The sequence below is a fragment of the Vombatus ursinus genome, unplaced genomic scaffold (assembly GCF_900497805.2).
Source record: "Vombatus ursinus unplaced genomic scaffold, bare-nosed wombat genome assembly UNPS02014814.1, whole genome shotgun sequence".
Taxonomy (NCBI): domain Eukaryota; kingdom Metazoa; phylum Chordata; class Mammalia; order Diprotodontia; family Vombatidae; genus Vombatus; species Vombatus ursinus.
The window spans coordinates 9,691,725-9,716,032 of NW_020954592.1; the positions used below are offsets into that span (position 1 = coordinate 9,691,725).

General features: G+C 37.0%; 2 protein-coding genes across 6 annotated transcripts in view; one reads left to right on the forward strand and one right to left on the reverse strand.

Annotated features, from left to right (window-relative positions):
• The window catches only part of FANCB (FA complementation group B), a 35,242-nt gene extending 14,549 nt beyond the window's left edge, over positions 1–20,693 (reverse strand). Inside the window, exons 1-6 of one of the 4 annotated variants that reach the window (XM_027835291.1) lie at positions 20,618–20,693; positions 11,404–11,508; positions 9,749–9,952; positions 8,930–8,969; positions 6,079–6,231; positions 1,620–1,715 (exon numbers count right to left, since the gene is read on the reverse strand). In XM_027835291.1, the coding sequence (XP_027691092.1) occupies positions 1,620–1,715; positions 6,079–6,231; positions 8,930–8,969; positions 9,749–9,852 (393 nt within the window). In that variant the 5' untranslated portion in view covers positions 9,853–9,952; positions 11,404–11,508; positions 20,618–20,693. Of the gene's footprint in view, positions 1–1,619; positions 1,716–6,078; positions 6,232–8,929; positions 9,953–11,403; positions 11,509–20,617 lie in introns of all 4 variants that reach the window. The other 3 variants (XM_027835292.1, XM_027835289.1, XM_027835290.1) reach the window with 3 other exon arrangements.
• Positions 20,694–21,080: 387 nt separating this feature from the next.
• Positions 21,081–24,308, forward strand: part of MOSPD2 (motile sperm domain containing 2) — a 46,431-nt gene continuing 43,203 nt past the window's right edge. Inside the window, exons 1-2 of one of the 2 annotated variants that reach the window (XM_027835361.1) lie at positions 21,081–21,172; positions 21,354–21,423. In XM_027835361.1, the coding sequence (XP_027691162.1) occupies positions 21,164–21,172; positions 21,354–21,423 (79 nt within the window). In that variant the 5' untranslated portion in view covers positions 21,081–21,163. The remainder of the gene's footprint in view (positions 21,173–21,353; positions 21,424–24,308) is intronic. The other variant, XM_027835362.1, reaches the window with a different exon arrangement.

The window sequence follows — 24,308 nt, forward strand, 5'->3', positions numbered from 1 at the left end:
TTCCAACCTTATTTTCCATCAGCAGCAGCAGCAGCATCAACATCATTCCTCTTTCCCAGACCTTCTGCTTCAGCCAAACTGAATTGCTTATCAATATCTCACAGCTTATCTTTTTCTGTTTTTCTTTTCCAAAAAAGTCACTGTTAAAATACTAATTCAAGATCCAGATCAAAAATATCTTCTACAAAGCTTTCCCTAACCTCCCCTTCCCTCCTGACATTCCATACACCTCTCATTATACTTGCCACACTCTATGCATTAAATGGTTGACTACATCTTATTTCTTTTATTAAACTATAGATGTCTAGAGCAGGAGCTCTTAACTTGGTTACCTGTGAACTTTTAAAAATATTTTGATAACTACATTTCAATATAATTCATTTACTTTGTGTAACTGTTCATCCATTTAAAGACACTATTCAATATAGGGATCCATAAGCTGCCAAAAGAGACACAAAAGAAGTTAAGAATCCTCGACCTAGAAAATAAGGGCTGAGGATAAAGATCTTATTGTTCTTTGAATTCCCAACACTACCTAGCACAAAGTCTTATACAAAGAATATACTCAATAATTTTTTAAAAATTACTTAAAATACTTAATAACAAGGAGAGAATGATTTTTGCCCCTCATATTAGTAAATAGGGAGAGAACAGTTGTAATTTCAAAATTTCTTGCTATACCACTGATTCATGAAGCCTTTTCCCCAAGGTGGCACAAATTTATTTTCCACAGGAAAACAGAAATGATAAAGCAAGATTTATAATTAAATCTTTAGATTAACAATTAAGCTTTTTTATTTACAAGGGAAAAATATTATAAACAATACACAAATATGAAGAACTCTCCAGTACTCTCATCAAAATTCTATCACTCAACTGCTAAGAGACCATTAGGATAGATTAAAAACAATTATTTTTAAAAACCATCAAATTTTCACAAAGTCTTTTCAAACAAAAATAAGTATGTATACATTACAAAGATGGCTTAAAATAACATAGCTCAGCAGTCCAAAGTAATCATTGAATGTGAATTAAGAATTCTAACAAAAATGATATACAGATAAAATTTTAAACAAGTTTTAGAGATGGTACACGATTGGCTTTAGTTCATCTTCTTACAAATGGTCTCGTATTCTACACCTAAGTAAAATTTTAGATACTGAATTAAGATTGCTCATGAAGTTAGTGTTTAGCTATCAAATTGACTTCAGAACTACAACTGAGATTAACTGTAAGAAGCATTATCTTCATTTCATATGTGAGGAAACAGAGTCAGGGAGGTAAAGTGGCTTGCCAATGACGGTGATTTATTTGTTCTGAGGATCTACTTTAGAGTCAGTAAGATCCGAGTTCAAATATTGACTGACACATACTGAATGTTTCCCCAGGGGCAAATTACTCAACATTGTCAGCGAACTAGGCAATTCTCTAAGACTTTAGGTCACTGAACAGCTGACAAAGGATGATCTTACCAGTAGGGGTGCTTTCCATACTGGGAGTTCCCTTACACTATGAAGTCACCAGTTGTCTTCTCCCCTACCCAACCTTGCCAATACCTCCATTTGCACTAGGAGACAACCACACAAGGGAAAACAAAAAAAGGAAGCTTATAGACTAACTTGCAATCTTCTTTCCAAAGCCTGTACTGTAAGAGAATAATTCTCTTGTAGGTTGTCTTCAAATAAGTCATTCTCCATGGGATCAAAAGCATCATTCTAAATAAGAAAATATAGTGAAATTATAAGAACTACATTATTGCACATAAAGTATTTTGCTGGTACAAAGAGCTTTATATAGGTTAACAAACTTGATTTTCATAACCCTGTGAAGTCAGTAGTCCAAATATTACTATACCCACTTTAGGATGAGGAAACAATGAAAAAAACTTAGATGTTATTATACAGACCAATCTGAAGGTTAATCTTACAATTTCTTGACCATCTTCTGGTCACCAGAAAATAAGCAATATGATTAATATTAGTAGCATGATAAATAACCATGAACCTTTTTTTTTTTTAGCTTTTAGTTAGTATTTTACTTTCCCGCAGGTACATGTAAAAACAATTTTTAACATTCATTTTTAGAATTCCAAATTTCAAGTTCCAAATTCTCCCCACTCTTCCCTCCCCAACCCCCATCATTGAGAAGGCAAGCAATTCAATATAGGTTATGGTAGTCATGCAAAACATATCCATAATAGTCCTGTTGTGAAAGAAAACATAGATTAAAAAAAAAAACTCAAGAAAAATAAAGTTAAAAAAAAATGTATGTTCCAATCTATTCAGATACCATCAATTCTTCCTCTGGGGATGGATGGCATTTTTCATGATAAGTTCTTCAGAGTTGTCTTAGATCACTGTTTTGCTGAGAATAGCTAAGTCATTCACAGCTGATCATCTTACAATATTGCTGCAGCTTTGTACACAGCACATTTTACTTGGCATCAGCCCATGCAAGTCTCTCCAGGTTTTTCTGAGAACATCCTGATCATCATTTCTTATAGTACAATAGTATTCTATCATAATCACATACAACTTGTTCGGCCATTCCTCAATTGATGAACATCCCCTTGATTTCTAATTCTTTGCCCCAAAAAAGAGCTGCTATAAACATTTTTGTACATATAGGTCCTTTTCCTTTTTGGGATATAGACCTTGTAGTGGTATGGCTAGGTCAAAGGGTATGCATAGATTTATAGCCAGTTGGGCACAGTTCCAAATTGCTCTACAGAATGGTTGAATCAGTTCACAACTCCGCCAACAGTGCATTAATGTCTCATTTTGCCCACATCCCCTCCAACATTTGTCATTTTCTTTTTCTGTCCTATTAGCCAATCTAATAATTATGAGGTAGTTCCTCAGAATTGCTCTAATTTGCATTTCTCCAATCAATAGAGAGAGTATTTTTTCATATGGCTACAGATAGCTTTGATTACTTCATTTGAAAATTGCTTATATCTTTTGATCATTTATCAATTGGGGGAATGGGTCTTATTTTTACAAATTTGACTCAGTTCTCTATATATCTGAGAAATCGGGCCTTTATCAGAGAAACTTGCTTCAAAATTGTTTTCAGTTACTATTGCTAACTATATTTTCCTCCATCCTATTTCACCCCTTTTTATTCTATTCTCTCGCTCCTTTCACCCTGTGCCTCCTCAAAAGTTTTGCTTCTGACTACTCCTCTCCCAACCTGCCCTCCCTTCTATTACCCATCCCCCACCCATTTCTCTTATCCCATTCCCCTCCTACTTTCCTGTAGGGTAAGACAGATTTCTATATCCAATTGTGTGTGTGTGTGTTACTCCCTCTTTGAGCCAATTCTGATGAGAGTAAGGTTCACTCACTCCCCTTCCTTCCTCTCCGCTATAAAAGCTTTTTATTGCCTCTTTTACATGAGATAACCATTCTACCTTTCCCTTTCTTTCTCCCACTATAATCCTCTCTTACCCCTTAATTTTATTTTTTAAATATCACCCCTTCATATTCAACTCACACTTGTGCCCTCTGTCTATATATACTACTTCTAACTACCCTAATAATGAGAAAGATCTTATGAGTTACAAATATCATCTTTCCATGTAGGAGTGTAAACAGTTTGAATTTATTAAGTCCCTTATGATTTTCCTTTCCTGTTTACCTTTTCTGCTTCTCTTGAGTCTTGTGTTTGAAAGTCAAATTTTCTATTCAGCTCTGGTATTTTCATCAATAGTGCTTGATGTCTATCTCTTTGAATGGGTCCAATTTTTTCTCCTCATGGATTATACTCAGTTTTGCTGGGTAGGTGATTCTTGGTTGTAATCCCAGTTCCTTTGCCCTCCGGATATTCCAAGCCCTCTGGTTCTTTAATGCAGAAGCTGCTAAATCCTGTGTTATCCCAACTCTGGGTCCATGATACTTGAATTGCTTCTTTCTGGCTGCTTGCAATATTTTCTCCTTGACCTGGGAACACTGGAATTTGGCTATCATATCCCTGAGAGTTTTCATTTTGGGATCTCTTTTAGGACGTGATCAGTGTATTCTTTCAATTTCTATTTAACCTTCTGGTTCTAGAATATCAGGGCAGTTTTCCTTGATAATTTCTTGAAAGATGTTGTCTAACTCTTTTTTTGATCATAGCTTTCAGGTATTCCAATAATTTTTAAATGATCTCTCCTGGATCTATTTTCTAGGTCAGTTGTTTTTCCAAGGTGATACTTCACACTGTCTTCTATTTTTTCATTCTTTTGGTTTTGTTTTATTGTTTCTTGATTTCTCATAAAGTTATTGGCTTCCATTTGATACATTCTAATTTTTAAGGAATTATTTTCTTCAGTGAGCTTTTATACTTCCTTTTCTATTTGGCCAATTCTGCTTTTTAAGGCGTTCTTCTCATTGGCTTTTTGGACCTCTTTTGCCATATGGCCTAGTCTGTTTCTTCAGTATTTTTCTGGGTCTCTTTTACCCAGCTGTTGACTAATTTTTCATGATTTTCTTGCATCACTCTCATTTCTCTTAACAATTTTTCCTCTACCTCACTTACTTGATTTTCAAAATCCTTTTTGAGCTCTTCCATGGCCTGAGACCAATTCATATTTTTCTTGGAGGCTTTGGGTGTAGGAGCTTAGAATTTGTTATCTTCTTCTGAGTGTATATTTTGATCTTCCCTGTCACTATAGTAACTTTCTATGGTCAGAATTTTTTTCCATTGACTGCTCATTTTCCCAGCCTCTTACTTGACTTTTAACTCTTTGGTAAAATAGGGCTCTGCTTCCAAGGTGGAGGGCAAACTGTCCCAAGCTTCAGGGGTTTTATCCAGCTGTTTTCAGAGATACCTTTAGGGACCTATAAGTTTTCAGTTCTTCCAAGGTGGTATGACCTAAGGAGATGTGTTTACTACTCTCCTGGCCTGTGCTCTGGTCTGTGAGAGACCACAAGCACTCCTTTCTGCCCTGGAACTGTGAGGGGGCTGTGGCCACAAGCTCTACTACACTAGTGCTCTTTTCTCACCCTAGGACCGCCACCTAGGACTCCACCTCAGATACAAGTATGGACAAAACAACTGAGTCCTGCCTCAGAGCTAGCAAAAAGAACCCTGTAATCTCCTTTTGACTGTCTGTTCAACCCCCTTACTATCTGTGGGCTGAGAGCTCCAGAAGCAGTTGCTGCTGCTGTGATTCAGTCACTCCCAAGGCCTGCTCCTGGTTTGCTGGAGCTGGGACTGTTGCTGGAGCAACCTGCATTGGACTGTGCTCCACTCTCACCCAGGTGTGACAGACCTTTCCTGCTGACCTTCCAAGTTTGGCATCTGTGCGCTGAGAGATCTGGAAACTGACACTGCTGCCAGTGATTCAGTGGCCCTGAGGCTTGCTCTAGGTTTGCTGGGGCCCTGGTCTGTGCTGGTGTGGCCTGCACTGGACTACACTCTTCTCTTACCCTGGTGCAACAGACCTTTCCTGCCGACCTTCCAAGTTGTCTTGGAAATTTATTTCACTCCATCTTTTTGTGGGTTCTGCTGCTTTGAAATTTGTTTAGACTCATTTTTAAAGGTATTTGAAGGGGAGTTCGGGAGAGAGCTCAGGTGAGTCCCTGCCTTTATTCCACTATCTTGGCTCCACCTCCCCAACCATGAACCTTTATGACAATTACTTCAATTATCAATAAGGTGTCAAAATGATTATGTCTAAACCAAAGAAGGACAAATGCCTATATAATTACATCACTACAGTAGGATAACATTGTTAATGAGTAAATTTTACTTTTATTTGGGTATCCACAGTAGTTCTCTTATTTCACATAAGATTTTTATAATGTATCACAATGAAAGTCAACAGTGGGCATTAAATAATATCTGCTCTAAATATATACAAATATAATTAATATAATAATATATTTACATTACATTATATTTACTGTTTTTATTACATTATATTTATGAATAATAATATAATATAATAATATAATTAATATAATAAATAAAAATAAACATTTTTAAGCTTTTTTCCCCTCTCACTATTAAGCTATCAATATTTTAAAATGTGAGTAGAAAGAACATGAACACAAAAGAGTTTAAAAACTTCAATAAATAGAAAGAACTTACCGAATAGTTCACATTACCAAGATCTGTTATCTTGAATGAAGTCAGACAATTTATACTGAATGTATCCTTAAAAACTAGCAACAATTGCTCAGTTCCAGTGCCAATAAAGTCATCTACCAGGACTGATTTAACTTTTTGCCACTTGGATGCAACCTGTAAGGAGAATTCAGTGAGACCAAGTAAAAGAAAAAGGATGGCTAGAGAACACTGACAGCACCCAAAACCAAGAGGGCCTTAAGGTGTGCTAATAGAGGCACAGTGTCCAGAATGAGGGAGGTGACAATTCCATATTGACCAGATGCCATATGATCAATATAGAATAGTTTTTATACTTCTGGAACTCACTTTTTATGATAAACATTGACAAACTAAAGTTCACCCAAAGGTAACCAGAATTGTAAAGAGACTCAAAACCATGTCATATGAGAAGTGGTTGAAAGAATTAAGGATTTTTAGCTTGGAGAAGATAAGTCTTGGCAAGGGCAAGTGGGAATGACATAATAACTGTCTTCAAATATTTGAAAGGTTGTCATAAAGAAGGATTATATATAAGCACTATATATGTTTTTATTAGTCCTAGAAAACAGAATTAGAAGTAACGTGTAGATATTGCACAGAGACATTTTGGTTCTATATGAAAACAAAATCCTTATTAGAGCTGGGGAGAGAATGAGGACACCACTCCAAGAGTTCTTTAAAAAGAGGCCCTCAGGGATACTGGAGAGGATATTCCTGTTTCAGCTACAGGGCCGAACCAGATAAATCAGGGACCTTTACACTAAGTGACTTCACTGGGTTCTTACTTGATACTCTGATGAGTCCACCAAATAAAACAATTAAAAAAATATAGATATGATCTAAAAAAAATAGAAAATTAAGCCTGACTTTGGATGACCAAATACATACATACAACTACAATGGCTTCGCAGGGGGCACTTAGTAGATTTAATAAGAAGTAGATTCTTATTCATTTACCTCTGCAGTAGTGCATGGGTTACAAAGAGGTTTAGTTTCCTAACTCACACTTTTAAAAATGAGATCACATTCTTACTCATAATATTTAATATTTATCACTTATTTTCAATAGTTACTTTATGTACCAAAAGCAATGAAGTATATCATATACCTATAATTAGATATGATTTGCTAAATAAACAAATTTTGTATCGTTTACAAGTTTGTTTAAAAAGTAAATTGAGGCAGTTAACATATTTTATGCTCTTAAAAAGTCCTTTAAGAGAACTTTTAGCATCTTCAGAAGTCATGAATTTGGTTCAATCGCTACTAGCATAAAGTGAATTGTAAAGATAATTTCCAAGCAGTAAAAGCTATACTTGTTATCATCACTAGGAAACATACTGATAAAGTAAAAATGTGTATTTGGAACTCTCTAGCACAGGGATGGAGAGCCTGTGGCCCTCTAGGTCCTCAAGTGCAGTCCTTTGACTGATTTATTCTGTGAAGTCTGGATTCAGTAAAGGGCCACACAAGGCCGAAGGTTCCCCACCCCTGCTCTAGCATATTAGTCAATGACCTTCAGTATCAAATTAGAGTAGATTCATAGAATTTAAAGGTAGAAGAGACCTTGGATATTATCTAGTCTAACACTCATTTTACAGGCAAGGACACTGAGGCTTAGGGAGCACAAATGGCTTGCTCAAGGTTCCAAACGTGGCAGAACTTGGAATCAAATCCATGTTGTGTAACTCCAAATTCAGCATTCTTTCTACTGCAATCACACGGCTTCTATCGGTGTCAAACTATTCTCATGCGTTAAATGAATGATAAAATGCAGAAGCTAAGAATACATCATATTCTCTGTATTTTGCCTTTTTTTCTTAGACACAAGGGAGAATATGTATATGGCATACCTTACATTGCTTTTGGGACGTCATTTCTGCTTATAAAATGCCTAGTTTAATACTACACTACAAGAATACTTAAATATTAGGTGTGCTGAAATGTGGGAAACTGATACACACTTAAGTACAAAGCAGAAGGAGATAGCCAAACACACAGTTCTACCTCTCTATATCTCTATACAGCCATTTAACTTCTGAGGAGAGAGAGACTATTTTTAACATATATCCAAGCCTTATGTTAAAAAACAGAAAGATGTGCAGATAGCCATTAAGTAGGCATACAAATCTTGACCATCATTTTCTAAACAAAACAGCGAAAATGCTCCTAGTAAAGCTTTTGAAAAATATTTAACACTAACTAATTGTCACCATAAATAACAGATTGCACAATAAATTTCTTTAGGTTTCCATAAAATGCCTTACATTCAGAGAGCATAGCAAAATAAATAAATAACTCCATGTAAGCTGATCATTTATTTTGAGCTGGACATGAGATTTACTTTGGTTCTATAACATAGTTTCTATAATAGCTAAATCCATATGATATTTTCTTATAAATAAAAAAATCCACCATCTTATAAATAATAATAAAATAAATATAATAAATATGTTTATTATATTATAAATAAATATCATAGTATATTATAAAAATAAAATAAAATAATAAATCACATTAAAAAAATCCATCTTATAAATAATTTAGAAATACTAGCCTAAATTCAATGTCAACTAGTTATCCTTTTTTAAAAAGGGTTTTGACCTACAAAACAAATCTAAGCCGTAAAATAATATTATCAAGTAGCATTTAAATAAAAGTAGGAAAGCCATATAATTAAGTAGATAAAACTGATACCTGAGTTTTTCTTCTGAAGAGGCAAGCCCTTCATTGAAAATACACCAAGATATACTCTACAGACAGAAGGAACATTTTAAAAAAATCCATACCTATGAACAAAATAGTTGAAATTTTATGAGAACGGTTATTATACCTGAAAGCTTTTTTTCCAGATGGCACAAACATCACTGGACCTAAATGATACAATATAGAGTAAGTCTCCACCACTTGAAGCCATAATTTGTAATGCACAGGGATCCTGAAATGGAAGCTGGCATAGACTTTTAGGGACACCATCTTGAAACCAAATAAGTTGATTCTTTTGAGTTAGAGCAATTAGTGAAATTCTTAATTCAGTATTCACTTCTTTAGTTGCACAAATATGTATACAGGTTACCACACTTCCATAAGCATGAGGCAAAAAATATGCACCACTTAATATTTTTTGATTTTCAATAGAATATGCACAAAATTCAGTCCCCCAAACTGCATAATCTGACTTTGAAGACCCTGGGCTACTTTCTCTCTCAGTGGAAAGAGGTTCTCCTACTCCAAATAAAATAGTACCTAGATTTTCAACCTCCCCTGCCCACTTGATGGAAGAAAATTTAACTGGAGCACTGATAATTATGTCATTTTGGGAAGAAATATAAAAGCAAGTTCTGCTATGTCTCCACAAGATTGATGGGCCATTAAGTATCTTTATGTCATCCTTCATCTCATAGTCTAATGTAAAATTCATTCGCTGTTCAAATTCATTAGAACTGTGAAGTAACAATAAAAAATATTTGAAAACACTTTTCTTTTTGTTTCTTCTTATCAAAACACAAGGGAGATTAATTCCTGTTCTGAAGTCTGCTGCACAGCTGCAACAAATAATTTCAAAACTCGAGTGCTTTCCATGCATGCTAAATATACCAGTGGACTTTTGAATAAATGTTCTTGTGCTTCTATTAAATGTCATTCTTCTCACATGTAATTTGGATGTTTTTGCAGTCCCTTCTTTTGCCAAGTCTCCTTGTGACAGCTGAAAAATAAGGACTTCCCCACTGTAAGATAAAAGCTTCTCCTGCTCATTAGATGACATTGCTCTTCTACTGTTGTCTTTCAACAATACCAAATCTTAATGTGAATTTGATTTTGGGGTGCAAACTGTCCCAAAGAGGATGATTCCAATCTTTAAAAAAAAAAAAAAGAAATGTTGACATTAATTAGGAAGATTGTGTTTAAAAAGAATGTTATGCACTCCCTATAGCATTGCTCACATTTACCAGAAAAATAAGCACCATAATGTTGTTGATGTAGTTTCTTTCTTAATCATGTTTTTTAAACTTTTGATTTAGAACGCAAACTGACAATCAGAAAATGAGCTATAATATATGTATATATAAGCTTAAGGAAATAAAATTTAGGCAAACCCCTAGAAATTTCTACATACTGGTATTAAATGGGGCTATCACTATTTCTATTCAAAGAAGAAGGGGGAAAAAAATCAGTGAAGGTTAGTGATTTAATTAAATACCAAAAAATTTTTTGTTCAAATCACTTATAAAAGACATAAGGGCAATCACATACTTTTTAAAAATTAAAGTAGAGCTATAGGCACTTAAGTGAACGAAATGTCTTGTTTCAGTCAGAAAATGTCTCTAGATTTTGATGTTAATAATTAGCCATCAGCAAATGGGAAAAAAAAAATCCTCTTTGCATTTGAATCTTTAGTCCACCCTTTTGAAACTATATTCTAAGAAACGGAAACATATCAATCAAAAAGAATGACCCTTAAGTGAAACATCTCTAAGACAAAGAGGTTGCCTATGTAACAGAAGTATAATGAGTATCTGGAAAAAAGTATACACTAAGTTATCTGTGACTATCAAGAGATCTCCACCCCCCCCAGGAAGGCACTCAAGATATCTACATTTTTCTCTGTCTCTTTTGACCATTCTATACAATCACTGCTATGCTTACTTGAATTTCAGAATAACTTTGGAGACACATTGGGCAGGAAATTCAACTGTTTCAAAAGGAATTGATGAGTAGGTAATAAAAAAAATTGGGTATGTTAATTTGAATCAGTGATCATTTTAAAATTTAAAACCAGATCAAAACGTTGGGTAGATTCCAAAAAATTTTTCATTTTGTTAATTAAAAATGTCAGCATTCCAATGGAGGAAAAAAAAAAAAAATATATATATATATATATATATATATATATATATATATATATATGAATGATAAACTCTAAGGTCATCTGGAATTGGCCTTCATCTTATAGAAATGTGTTATTTCTAGAAGCAATAGCCTATATCTAGTTTTAGGTTTTTTTCACTCCCTTGTTTTTAGAGTTATGAACCCCTAATCAGTGTTTGATTTCTTGATACGGAATCACATATACCCAAAGTATTACAGAAAAAATAATTTTAAATGAAAAAAAGTGGGATTTTTTTTGGAGAATTTTGATAGTCTTTAAGATAGCTAAGGATATGCTATAGCAAAACGAGGTTCAATTATTTAATATTAGGCAACATATGCAAAGTGATGAGGCAATACTTATGAAATAGTTTTAGTTTCTTAAGATGTTATTTAAATCAAAGGTATGGTTAATATCAACAAATACAATCAACTTACAATTTTTTTTTCTCAAAGGATACCATAAAATATTCTGATCACACAAACACCTGGAGGGATGACACATGTCTACATTTCAAATGTGCTACAATCACTGTGGGATTTCTGGGAAGAGAAAAATAAAAAGCACTGAAAAGTACTCTGAAGAAGAGAACTAGGGGTTCATCTGCTAGAGAATTTTACCATTTACTGCATATTCTTTAGTGCTCAGTATTCTAAAAAATAAAAAGATCTACCTATTTTTCCAGTGTTTTTGCTACAAGGGCTATTGTCAAAGTATCTCTGTTATTCCATAAAGAACAAGTGACTCTGAAAGGGAATATTCTTAATTCTACATCTCTTGGATTGGAAGTATGATAATGCTGTGGAGATAAAGCCCTTGGTAAGTTTATATTTTGGGAAAATTTTATTTTCCCTGATACTCTGAAGCCACACACAGACACACAAAAGAGTGAAGGGGGCGAGGGGAGAGAGAAAGAAGTACAAGGCCTGTACATAGAGGATGAGCTGAGCTCAGAATTTAACAAGTAGGAGATAGCTGAGTTACCTTTTGGAAACTAAAGTTATTTTAACTATCCCAAGCTTTTTCCTGAAGCAAAGGCCCATCTCTTTAAGAATGCCAGGATTCTTCCCATGATGTTGTGCAGTTATGTGGCATAGAATACTATACGGTGGGTAAGAGTCAGCTACAAATATTATAAAAAAGAAATGACAAAATGGAAAAGGTATAAAGGATGTTATGGGAGAAAAGCATGACTAAAAAGACCAATGGACTAGCTAGGTGGTGAGAGTCACACAGTACAGGCAGGTGTGGATAGGCTCTGCATCACCAGAGTGAATCTCCCGCCTCTATCCCCTTCCTCCCTGCTCCATCATGTCCCTTCCCTTTCCCCTGCCCAATCTATGATCTATCAAAGCATTCTGGAGTAAAGATTATGGAGTAGAAATTTCCTTTCCCTACATGACCTTGGATGGTATGTTTTTAACCTTGCAAAAGATAAAACATGAAAACCAGGCTTAATGTTTCTTCTTCCTATTCTAGAAATGAATTCTAGGTGAATTCATTATTATTTATTACTATCAAATTAGAGGGGAGCCATTAGTTTTATAATTGGTCCCTTCAAAGAACTTGAACAAAATATTAGCAGAGTAACAAACAACTAAAAAAAAAACCTCTGAGGGGAAGGAACCCTACAACATCTAACCATTAGTTTTAAATAACACATCTGCCACAGGCTTGCTACACATATAGCAACTACTTTATAAGCATTTTCAAAGGTTTCCTACGAGATCTGAATAAAGCAGTTCTCAAAGGCAAAAACTACTGATGAAATAAATTACCAAGTTTTGATTTTTCCTCATATTTAAAAAGCTTAACACAAAAAAAAGATTCCAAATAATCACGGAATTCTCATTTTAAATGACAAATTCAGTCATCTGAATTTTGAATATTACAAAAGTTAGATGACTTAATTATAGCACATTAACTTGTTTACGAAAGTGGACATTTATCAAGTTTTCTGTTCATAAAAGACTGACCATTTCAATGCTTTTGTAATGCATAAAATTTAGACTTAAAATACTACCTCAAATTAGAACCCCTTGAGTAGGTGACATTATTAATTCTATACATCAAAACACAGACTCAGAAGTAGCATAGCTTACCCAAGACCATTAAGCAAATCTCAATTCAAAAGAACTCCTAAGTTATTTGGAGGCAGCTAGACTCAACATAATGGGGGCAATCCTTTATTATTCTGAGCTTGACTTTCTGGGCAACAGGCTCTTTGTTCTTCCCTATTCTATCAGTGACTGCATACAGCAGGTATAACACACAAATCTAAAATCTTTGCTTCATAACTAAAATTCTGTAGCAAAAACTTTTGACAGGAAGTTAAAATGGGTGTTGGGGAGCATTTGTGAAATCAGAACTCTTTCTGCTTTTCGTGACCATAGATGTTAGCCAATTATGCTTTATATGGTAAAAATGAAACCAGGAATGGATGTATACTATAAAAAGAGGCATTTCATTTTTCAATTGATCAATGGTCAAAAGAATATGAACAGGCAGTTTTCAAAAGAAGAAATCAAAGCTATCTACTCATATCAAAAAAATGCTCTAAATCCACTCCTAACTCCCACTTTTTACAGATGAGGAAATAGACCTAATGAAGTTATAGAACACTCCCAGTGTCTCAGCAGGTAGCAATTAAGTAGCAGAACCAAAATTTGAACTCTCATTCTGACCCCAAATCCATTGCTTCTCCTACTGCACATGCTACTTCCCATCTACGTACAATTGTTTTCCAAAGATTCACTTTCATTAAATCATTTTAATGCAAATTAAATGAGAAATGCAAATTAAAACTCTGAGGTACCACCTCATACCTATCAGATTGGCTCATATGACAGAAAAGGAAAATGATAAGTGTTGGAAGGGGATGTGGGAAAATTGGGACACTAAGGAACTACTGGTGGAGTTGTGAACTGATCCAACTATTCTGGAGAGCAATTTGGAACAATGCCTAAATGGCTATAAAACTGTACATATCCTTTGATCCAGCAATACCACTACTAGGTCTATATCCCAAAGAGATTTTTTTAAAAAAGGGAAAAGAACCTATATGTACAAAAATATTTATAGCAGCTCTTTTTGTGGTAGCAAAGAATTGGAAGAAGGGATGCTCATCAGTCGGGGAATGGCTGAACAAGCTGTAGCGTATGATTGTGATGGAATACAATTGTGCTATAAGAAATGATGACCAGGATGCTTTCAGAAAAACCTGGAGAGATTTATATGAACCAATGCAAAGTAAAGTGAGTGGAACCAGGAGAACATTGTACATAGTAACAGCAATGTTGTATAATGATCAACTGTGAATGACTTATTCTCAGCAATACAATGATCCCAGACAATTCCAGGGACTCACGATGAAAAATGTTATTCGCCTCCAGAGAAAGAACTGATGGAGTCTAAATACAGATCGAAGCATACTATTTTTACTTTTGTTTTTGTTGTTCTTTTTTGGGGAGTGTGCTTTCTTTTGCAACATGGCTAACATGGAAGTATGTTTTGCATGATTGCACATGTATAATTTATATCAAATTGTTTACCATCTCAAGGAGGGGGGAGGGAAAGAATTTGGAACTCAAATTTTTAAAAAATGAATGTTAAAAATAGTTTTTACATGTAATTGGGAAAAAATATTCAAAATAAAAAAAGTAATAGGCACTAATCTACACACAATAAATTGAAAGTTAATTATCTACCTCACCTATCCCACATCTCTCTCTTAATATCATCTTTCCGGAAGGATTTAATACTGCTTGGTACTATATCTGGGCTTTTCTCTCACATGATAATGAATTCACTTTAGCACAGGAAATGAAGTTTGGAGTTAAAAGTGTTGGACAGGAGTCAGAAGACTTGGGTTTATGTCCTAGTTCTTTCACATATTAGGTATGTGATCTTGATCTACCTAACAATTAGGGCCTCAGTTTCCTCAAGTATCAAATGGAAATGATGCCTATTAAAAATTACTGGAAGGATCAGAAGACAAATGTATAAAGATGACAGAAGCCAGGTGAATGACCTATAGCTCCATAGGCTTGAGATTCTGGAAGTGACTTAGATATAACTACTTACTAAAAATGATTTAATAAAAGTGAACCTTTGGAAAACAAGTGCACATAGGTGGGAAGTAGCATGTGTGGTATCACTTTGTACTCATGATGGAAAATGCTATCCACATCCAGAGAAAGAACTATGGAGTCTGAATGCAGATTGAAGCATACTATTTGCTCTCTTTTTTTATTCTTTCTTGTGGTTTTCCCCTTTTGTTCTGATTCTTCTTTCACAACACGACTAATATGTAAACACTTTTAATATGATTGTACATGTATAGCCTATATCAGACTGCTTGCCATTTGGGGGAGGGGAGAGAGCAAAAAAAAATTTGGAACTCAAAATCTTATAATGGATTTGGGTCAGAGAATAGGAGTCCAAATTTTGCTTGTGCTACTTAATTACTACCTGCAGAGACACTGGGAGTGTCCTATAACTTTATTAGGTCTGTTTCCTCATCTATAAAATGTGGGAGTTAAGAGTGATGATCTCTGAATGCTTTCCAACTCAAAATTCTATGTTCTGCAACTAATGAGTTGCAGAGGAATGGGATGTCTTTTTTTTTTTTTTTACACCACAGTGTAAAATCTAAGTTAAAGAATTCAATTTAACAAACATTTATTAAGCACCTACAATGAAAGACAATGCAGGTAAACTGATGGTCTTGGGATTTAGAAGACTGGAGTTTTAATCCTGCCCCTGACATTTATTGTGACACTATGGACAAGTCACAGCCTTTCAAGAGGTTTCTGTACAACCTACTTAACAAGTTTGTAAAGAAATCACTTTGTACTCATGATGGAAAATGCTATCCACATCCAGAGAAAGAACTATAGAGTCTGAATGCAGATTGAAGCATACTATTTCCTCTTTTTTTTTTCTTTCTTGTGGTTTTTCCTTTCTGTTCTGATTCTTCTTTCACAAGATGACTAATATGGAAACACTTTTAATATGACTGTACATGTACAGCCCGTATCAGACTGCTGGCCATTTTGGGGAGAGGAGAGAGCAAAAAAAATTTGGAACTCAAAATCTTACAAAAGTGAATGTTGAGGGGTAGCTGAGTGGTACAGTGGATAGAACTCTGGCCTTGCAATCAAATCTGGCCTCAGACACTTGACACTTACTAGCTGTGTGACCCTGGGTAAGTCACTTAACCCTGACTGCCTCATCAAAAAAAAAGCAAAAGTGAATGTTGAAAATTATCTTTACATGTGATTACAAAAAATAAATAGAAGTTAAAAAAAAAAAGGAATCACTTTGTAAGCCTTGAAGTGATATGTTGTTATTTTCAGCATTTTGACAGGGCTCACATATACATGACTGAGACATGTCACTACCCTGCTACTATTCTTATATTTTAGTGTTATATGGAATACAGCATAGGTGATTAAAATAACTGAATTAAATAAAAGTATTGATGCAAGCACTTTCACTGGGGGCTCACTGAAGGCATTCTTAGCATAGTTTCAGTTGATGACAGAACAACAAGGATGATGCATACTTTTGCCTGTTCCCATATGACTTTGATATCTCTCCTAGGTCTCTATATTTTGAAAGTTTTTCATTCCATTTATCTTGGAGATTATGAGTATTTGGAATGGCAACATTTGCTAAAAACATCGCTCTTAGGTTTTCATGGATCAACATTATGTCCAGGTTATTTTGGCTAATAGTTTGGGCAATGGTAATAGTCTAGTTCAAATAGTTTATAGGTTTAGTTCTCCAGCCTGAATTTGTAGCATGAGAATTTGTCACGCCAAGTTCATGGAAGACTCCTAATTTCAGCCAACAGTTAATGTCATGCAAGGTATTTAGTAGGTGCTACACTTTCACAAGTTGCAGCAAAGTTTCTACCATTTTATCGTATAATGTACGTAGATCTGTACATTCAGCCTTAAGTATAACCTGTAATTCACGGTGGCAATGACCTGGTCCTGAATTGTCACACTAAATCCTTCTATTTGCACAAACAAATCCACGTGACTCAGCCATTCGTTCAATGCTTCTTTTGTCAGCATATTGCCTGAGTTCATGTGGATATTGCCCACGAAAGACCTTTTGACTCCATTCTAAGACTTTGGCTATTTCATAAACTCCATTCTTGGATAAGCCATTTTTAGTTACATTCAACAAATTCAAGGTATACCTGTTACCAAACTTTATACCATGGCTCAGTGAAATGATATATACATGTTCCAAACATATGACCTATTTACCTCGTACACTAAAAATGTCTATCTTCTTTTTGGAAAGGAAATATTCTTCTCTCTATATCTGCCTCAGGGTAATGGGTTTCATGTTTCATTAATACTACATGGATTTTTGTTAAAATACCTTCCAAATCTGTTATGGTACATTTTGCAGTTAGAAAACTACATTGACTGATATGTGTGACTGATATTACATAAAATGTTGATTGCTTTATATGTGCTCTTCCCATTCCACTTTGATTTCAGGATGCCTTTCTGTCTCAAAACAAATGTAACTTGCCTGGAGAAGACTGATATATTATTGCTGTTGTTGTTTTTACTACAGTCCAGACTTGGGATTTCATTGGCCTACAGAAATCCCTAATCTGAAACTGCCTCTAGCAAAGCAGATAAGCAATGGTCATATGAATTTCAGTATTAGAAAGCTGCCTGGGGTACTAAAAGGGGGTACTGAAAGGTTAAATGATTTACCCAGATCTCACAGCCAATATGTGTGGGGAGCTGGACTAGAATCCAAGTTTTCATTCAAAGGCCAGCTCACTACCCACTATGCTTTCAAAAAAAACAAAAACAAAAAAAAACAGGAAACTGTTTGAAAGAGTGTTAATGTTTATGCATACAGTCCATTTTTTTTTTTAGGCAACTGGGATTAAGTGACTTGCCCAGGGTCACACAGCTAGTAAGTGTAAAGTGTTTGGTCTGAGGCCAGATTTGAACTCAGATCCTCCTGACTTCAGGGCCAGTGCTCTATCCACTGCACCACCTAGTTGCTCCTCCATTTTTCTTTAAAATAAAACACAGGATACTGAAAAGTACATTAACAAAAATATAATTTCACTGAGGAGAGAAAACTGTCTTTAGCCTAACACAGCGCTTTCTATCAAATGAACAATACATACTTGTTGAAATGAATAAAAGGATAAGATCCTAATAGTACATTCTAAATGAAGATCTGATATGCCTTTGCTATTACTTAAATGTAGAAAACAGCATTTTATACACTTTCTGATCTGTGTTATACATGTCGGTAATGTTATTTAAGTATTATTACACTTAATATAATCTTTGTTTCAGAGATTTTCTTATGATGTGAGGGTTGCTGCGGGGGATGACCCATTTTTCTGCCTTAACTCCACCCTGGTGGAACCAGGCAATTCCAATGTCTCACATTCCCCTAAGGGAAGCCATCAGCTCTAGCCTATTAACCCTCAAGGGTAGCCACCAGCTCTACCTTATTAAAAGCAATCATCAAACAGATACCAGGTTTTTATTTAAACTGTAAAGAACACAGAATGGACTTGTATCTAAGCCTAAACTTAGCAGGAAAGACCCTTTCCCCTTTTTCATGAGCTCTCATTGACAGGTCATATGAGATTGCCAGAGGTCTAGAGAGCATAACAGAGCAGTGGAGATGGTAATGCACAGTGATCTACCATCTTATTAGAAGAAATGTAGTGGATGGTTTTCTGTTCACTCAAGATGTGTGAGCAGCCATGTCTGCTTGACAATGGAGAAGGCAATGCTGGAGGACTCTGGACCATTACCATTAGAAGGGAAAACTCAAGGAAGACTCAGGATTCCCTCCAGGGGTATACTTTATGGAGAAGGGGAAGAGTTTAGCACCTAGCTACAAGAAGAAAAGGGGAGAGGAACATTGGAAAAATCTGTGGGGAGTGACTCGCAGGCCATCAGAGATTGGGCTGAACCCAGGTCTTCCTGACTCCAAAGGCCCACTTTCTATCCACTAACTCTGCAGCCTAAGAAAAAAATACAAACTTCATAACAGCTTATTAAACAATATAAACTATTGTAATCATCATTATTATTAATTCCTGTGAAACCTTCTGTGGTATCCCAAGTAAAAATGTTCTCCCCTCATCAGACTGCTTATCATATATTATACTTACATGCATCCCCTCCCTGTGGGCATCTTTTAAGTATCAGATCGTGTCTCTGTATGCACTTGTGCCCAGTCCCATTTCTAACATGCTAGCTGGGTTACTCTGCACAAGTTACAATCCTAAGCTCCCCGGGGTCTCAATACCGTAAACTGCAGAAGAGTAGCTAACCTGTACTTGGAAGAGGGTAGTTCCTCCCCACACAGATGACATCATAGGTCACAGGAGGGAAATAACCAAAACACAACAATAACTAGCACTTACACAGCACTTTAAAGTTTGTAAAGCAAGTAGTGCTATTATTATACCCATTTTATAGATGAGAAAATGAAGCAGACAGAGGTTAAGTGACTTGCCCAAGGAGACACAGCTAACAAATGTCTGAGGCCTCGATATGAACCCAAGTTTTCCTGACTCCAGGTCCAGCACTCTACTGCACCATCTAGCTGCCTTGCACATACTTTTCTATAGTAGACCTTTCATGCTTCTTGAAATAGACATTGCGTAGTAATCCCTTTGAATGAATGAAAAAGATCTGGGGAAAAGGTAGAAGGAGACCAGTGAAGATTAGAGAGTGAATCATGACATACATATACATATATATGCATACACATATTACATACACATATGTATGTAGAATGTCCAAAAAGAGCTGGGGAGGTGGATGAGGGAGGCCGATGAAGAGAAGAGAGGGATTCATGGCTCTCATGTTTTATACACACATGTATGTGTACATATGTATACACACATGCATTTATATATGTAAATTTATGCCTGTAGACATATGATATATAATACATATATGTAAGCATATAGGGTGTTCCAAAAATATTACTGGTTTTATTATGAAAACTATTAAGCTTTAATATTTTTAACCATTAACATTTTATTGGCATTTAAAATATAAATATTTAAGTTTCAAGCAATTAATACTTATTTTGGGCCAGCCTACATGTTTATTTTCCTTTCTTTGCATTTGAAGGGTGCTGCCTGGCACACAGTAGGCACTTAACAAATGCTCACTTTCCTCCCAGGAACGCTGTGACGCAAGCAGTGAAGTCTCCATTTGACACATAAGGAAACTAAGCTGAGAGAGGCGAAGCAGCATGTCCAAACCTCCTGGGTGGGTGAACAACTGATTGGGGATTTGAGCTCTGGTTTCCCATTTGCAGGGGAGCACGAGTTAAAGTCTGCTCCTAAAAGTTGGAAGAGCTTCGACATTCTGCCCAAGGAGCTTGGTAACGGAAATAAGAACTGAATAAGTGGCACGCCCACTCCCAATCCGGGCAATGGGTACACGGCACGCTGGGGCCGCGCTTGGAGGATGAGTTCTAAGGCTGACAACCTCCTGGACCGCGGCAGGAGAGGGTCTCAGGGGAGGGAAGTCCCTGACTTCCTCTCCTAATGCAGCGCCCCCCACCCCAGGTCCACATGGAGGTCAGAGGTTGAATTTTCCCTCCTTCCTCCACAACACCTACCTTGGGGCTCGCCGGAGCCCACACTCTTCTAACCGCCGCCTCCCACTCCGAAAAGTCCCGCGCCCACAAAGCATGCTGGGAACGAGGGGGAGACGGGGAGCCCTCCTAACCCGGAAACGAAGTGGAGAGTACTGGGAGGAGCTCAGGCGGGGAGGAGGGGAGGGCGGAGGAGGATGGTGAGTTTGTCTACAGAACGAAACGCGTCCAGCGCGGGGGAGGAAAGGGCGTGGCCAAAGCCACTAGGGGCGGGGCCTCCATTCGGGGTGGGTCTTGGTTTGTGGAGGAGTGACTTCGGAGGGCCGGGATTGAAGGAAACGCGACTCGGAGTGTTCTGGTCCCACCCCCAGCCCCGAGGCGGCGGCCGAGGGTTGGACGGCTGCTCAGGAGCCTCCTCCTTCTCCCTCCCACCTCCGTGCTGTGTCACGAGACCCGCCCTCCCAGCCCCTCCGCCCCTCCCTCCGGTGGCCCTTCTCCTGTTTAGCCTCGGCGGACACCGGGCTGGTGATGTGAGACCGGGCGTCGGCGGCAGCGGCGGTGGCTGGGACCATGGCCCAGGTGAGCGGACGCTGGAGCCAGCGGGCGGGCTCGGCTCCGGGCTGGGCCTCAAGTGCCTCCCGAGGCCTAAGAGGCTTCTCCGGGAAGGGGGGGGGCAGGAGCAGCCGGGAGCGGGGAGACCCGGGGAAGGGGCCCGCGGGCCTCCGCCGGGCTCAGCGTCGGTTCGTGTGTCCTTCTCCAGGTTCCCTCTCAGGAGAAATCTAAGCTTGTCAGCGAGACCCGGAGGAGGTTTGAAGCCGAGTATTTGGCAGGTGGGTACCGCGAGGGGATGTCACCGTCTCTCTCCCAACTTTGCTCGAGGGCCCGCCGGGGTCCCCCCGGAAACAGCTGGAGCCTCAGGGCCCCTCGCACCCCGTATCTGATCCTATGCCTTGCTCCGACCCCGTCACCTGAGGAGTAGGTGTGTCGGGTTTGTGCTGCCCAGTGTAATCCTGGGATTATGCCGAGGTGGAAAGGGACCTCGGAGTTCTCCTAGTCCTGGGGTTCTTAGTGTCGTGGTCTTCTGGGGGTCTAACGAAACCCTATGGACCCCTAAGCCTATGAACCCCTTTGGCAGGTTGATGAAGCCATTGAACCCCTTTGACACGGTAATAAAGCCTATGGACCCTTTTTCAGGATCATGTATTTCAATGCGTTAAATAAAATTATTTTTAAAATAAAATACATAGGGATTTTTTTTAAATACACTTTTAAAGATAGTTTTGAAAAATAATGAAGCACAAATTTAGAACCCTCTCATTTTCTCAGTGAGGAAATTGAAGCCCAGAGGTTAAGCACTGATATCCCATAGTAAATAACAAAGTCTGTATTGGAGCTTAACTGCAAAGGCAGTGCAAATTGAACTTGATTATTCTGAGGTGCTAGTGTAGAGATTTAAATGGAAAAAAAATGTGTTTGAGGGTTTTTTGGTTGTTTTGGGGTTTTTTGTTGTTGGGGTTTTTTGGATATTTTCAGCTTTCTCATTGGGGTGTGCCTGATTGAAGTAAGCAGGTTGTACCAGTGCTGCTTGTTAGAATACTTGACACTACTCTGCAAATGGTTTCTATACTGATAATTTCATCAGTTTACAAGAACAAAATCTGTGGTGTTACAAAATAGGATGCCTCTAAATTTTATGCTCTTTGGAAGGAAAGCCTGTGTTTCTGTATTGCCCATAGTGCTTACTGTATAGATGCTTAGTAAGGAATATTTCTATCGTATTCCTGGGTAGCACAGTTGTTATGGTAATAAGGTAGCTTGACTTTTTGTGTTACCTGTATTGCATACTTTTAAAAGGACTCCAGTTATGTTTGTTTTGAAGTGTGAATGATTATTGTATATTTGTAAGTGGCATATATCTTGCAGGCAGGAAATTCTCCATTTGAACTTGCTTTATCCTTCACATTTTATCTATGGGGAAATGCTGTAAGCTATAGGAGCTTGACACTGATGTTGAGTGGTTGTGTTGTACTATTAAATACAGTTCTAGGTTAGATGCCTGCTAATGACCTAGAATAGGTGATTGAAATCTTTACAACCACCTTCATATTTCAGGAATATTGTAAATTCTTAGCATCTATTCTTTGAATGTGTGAAGCACATCCAAAATTTTGCTCAAGAGAGTTGGAAGAACTTTAACCTTTAGCCCATAGATCTTACTATAGATATAACAAGTGGCCCTCGAGCCAGTAGAGGAGAAGTTAAGCAATTACTGTTAGAGACACTGTGCTAAAAAAGGGGGAAGAATCCTCCTCTCTTAAGATTTCTGTTCTAACGGGAGGGATGACACATCAATAGATAAATACTTAGAAGATATATGTATAGTAAATAGGAAGTGATGGTCTCTTGCAGAAGGTAGGAGTGGGCTGACTTGAAGAAAGCCAGAGAATCCAAGAGATAGAGGTGAGGAAGTAGGGTGTTTAAAGCATGAGGGACAATCAGTGCAAAAGAGATGGAGCATTTTGTTTGAAGAACAGCAAGTACACCAGTGTAAGCTGGCTCGTGGAGTGCTTGGAGGAGTATAAAGTGTACAAAAGTCTGGAAAGATGGGAAGGGGCCAGGTTATAAATACCTTTAAATGCTTGAGGACTTTATTTTTTGATCCTGGATATATCCACCGGAATTTGAGTACAGAGGTTACATACTTTAGGAAAATCCCTCTGGAAGCTTAATGAAAGGTAGAATGGATTGGAGAGAGACTTGCAGCATAGAGACCTACCAGAAGGCTTTAGTAGTATTATAGGTGAGAGGGTGAATAGGTTGATATGTGAGTAAAGAGTAGGAGATGTATACAAGAGATACTATAAGGTTGGTTAAGGAGCAAAGATACATAAACATTTGGAAATTGATAACAAAAAGATGACAGCACACTAGTAATAGTCTCCTTGGTTTTCACATTCCATTTTATAGCCAAGAAAATCAGGCACTGATAATTACAACATAGGCAACAAGTGAAACAGGAGTCCAAACACAAATGGATACCAGGTGATCAGATTAGAAAATACATAGATACATAAACATTTTATGTTCTTTCTAAAATTGTTTTCACTTACTTGTCACTAAAACATTTTGTAGACATTTTTAATTTTTTAATTTTAATTTTTAAAGGATCCCAGTACTTGACTTAATAAGTCATAGCTATAATTTACAAGTGATGCCCTGGTGAGTATGGTATGCAACCTAACTTACTCTACCATCCAGTAATATAGATTCATAGAATTTTAGAGCTGGAACAATGCTTTAGAGATCACCTAATCATCTAATCCAACATCATTTGGAAAATAAGGGGGTTGAACAAGATGACTCCTAAGATTCCTTCCAACTCTGTATGATTCAATGATCTAGGTCCCTGCAGATTGTGATTTAGGCTTCCAGTAGGAGGCTTGTTCTCTTTTCATCCAGTTTGTGCAGGTAAAAATATTAATATACCTACTATAGGTAATTTCTTTTGCTTCTGCAAAGAAAGAAAGGAAAATGATAATCTCTCATATTCTTTAAGTGTGTATCTTTGAATTATTTCCTGAAGTTTAGGATCGAACAAGGTGAGCTGAGGAAAAGAACATTTTTTAAAGTGTTTTTGATTCTGCCTGCTAGAACTAGATCCATCCTTAAGTTAATTATTTAGAAATTCCTAACTATCCTATCTTCCTTCCTTTGC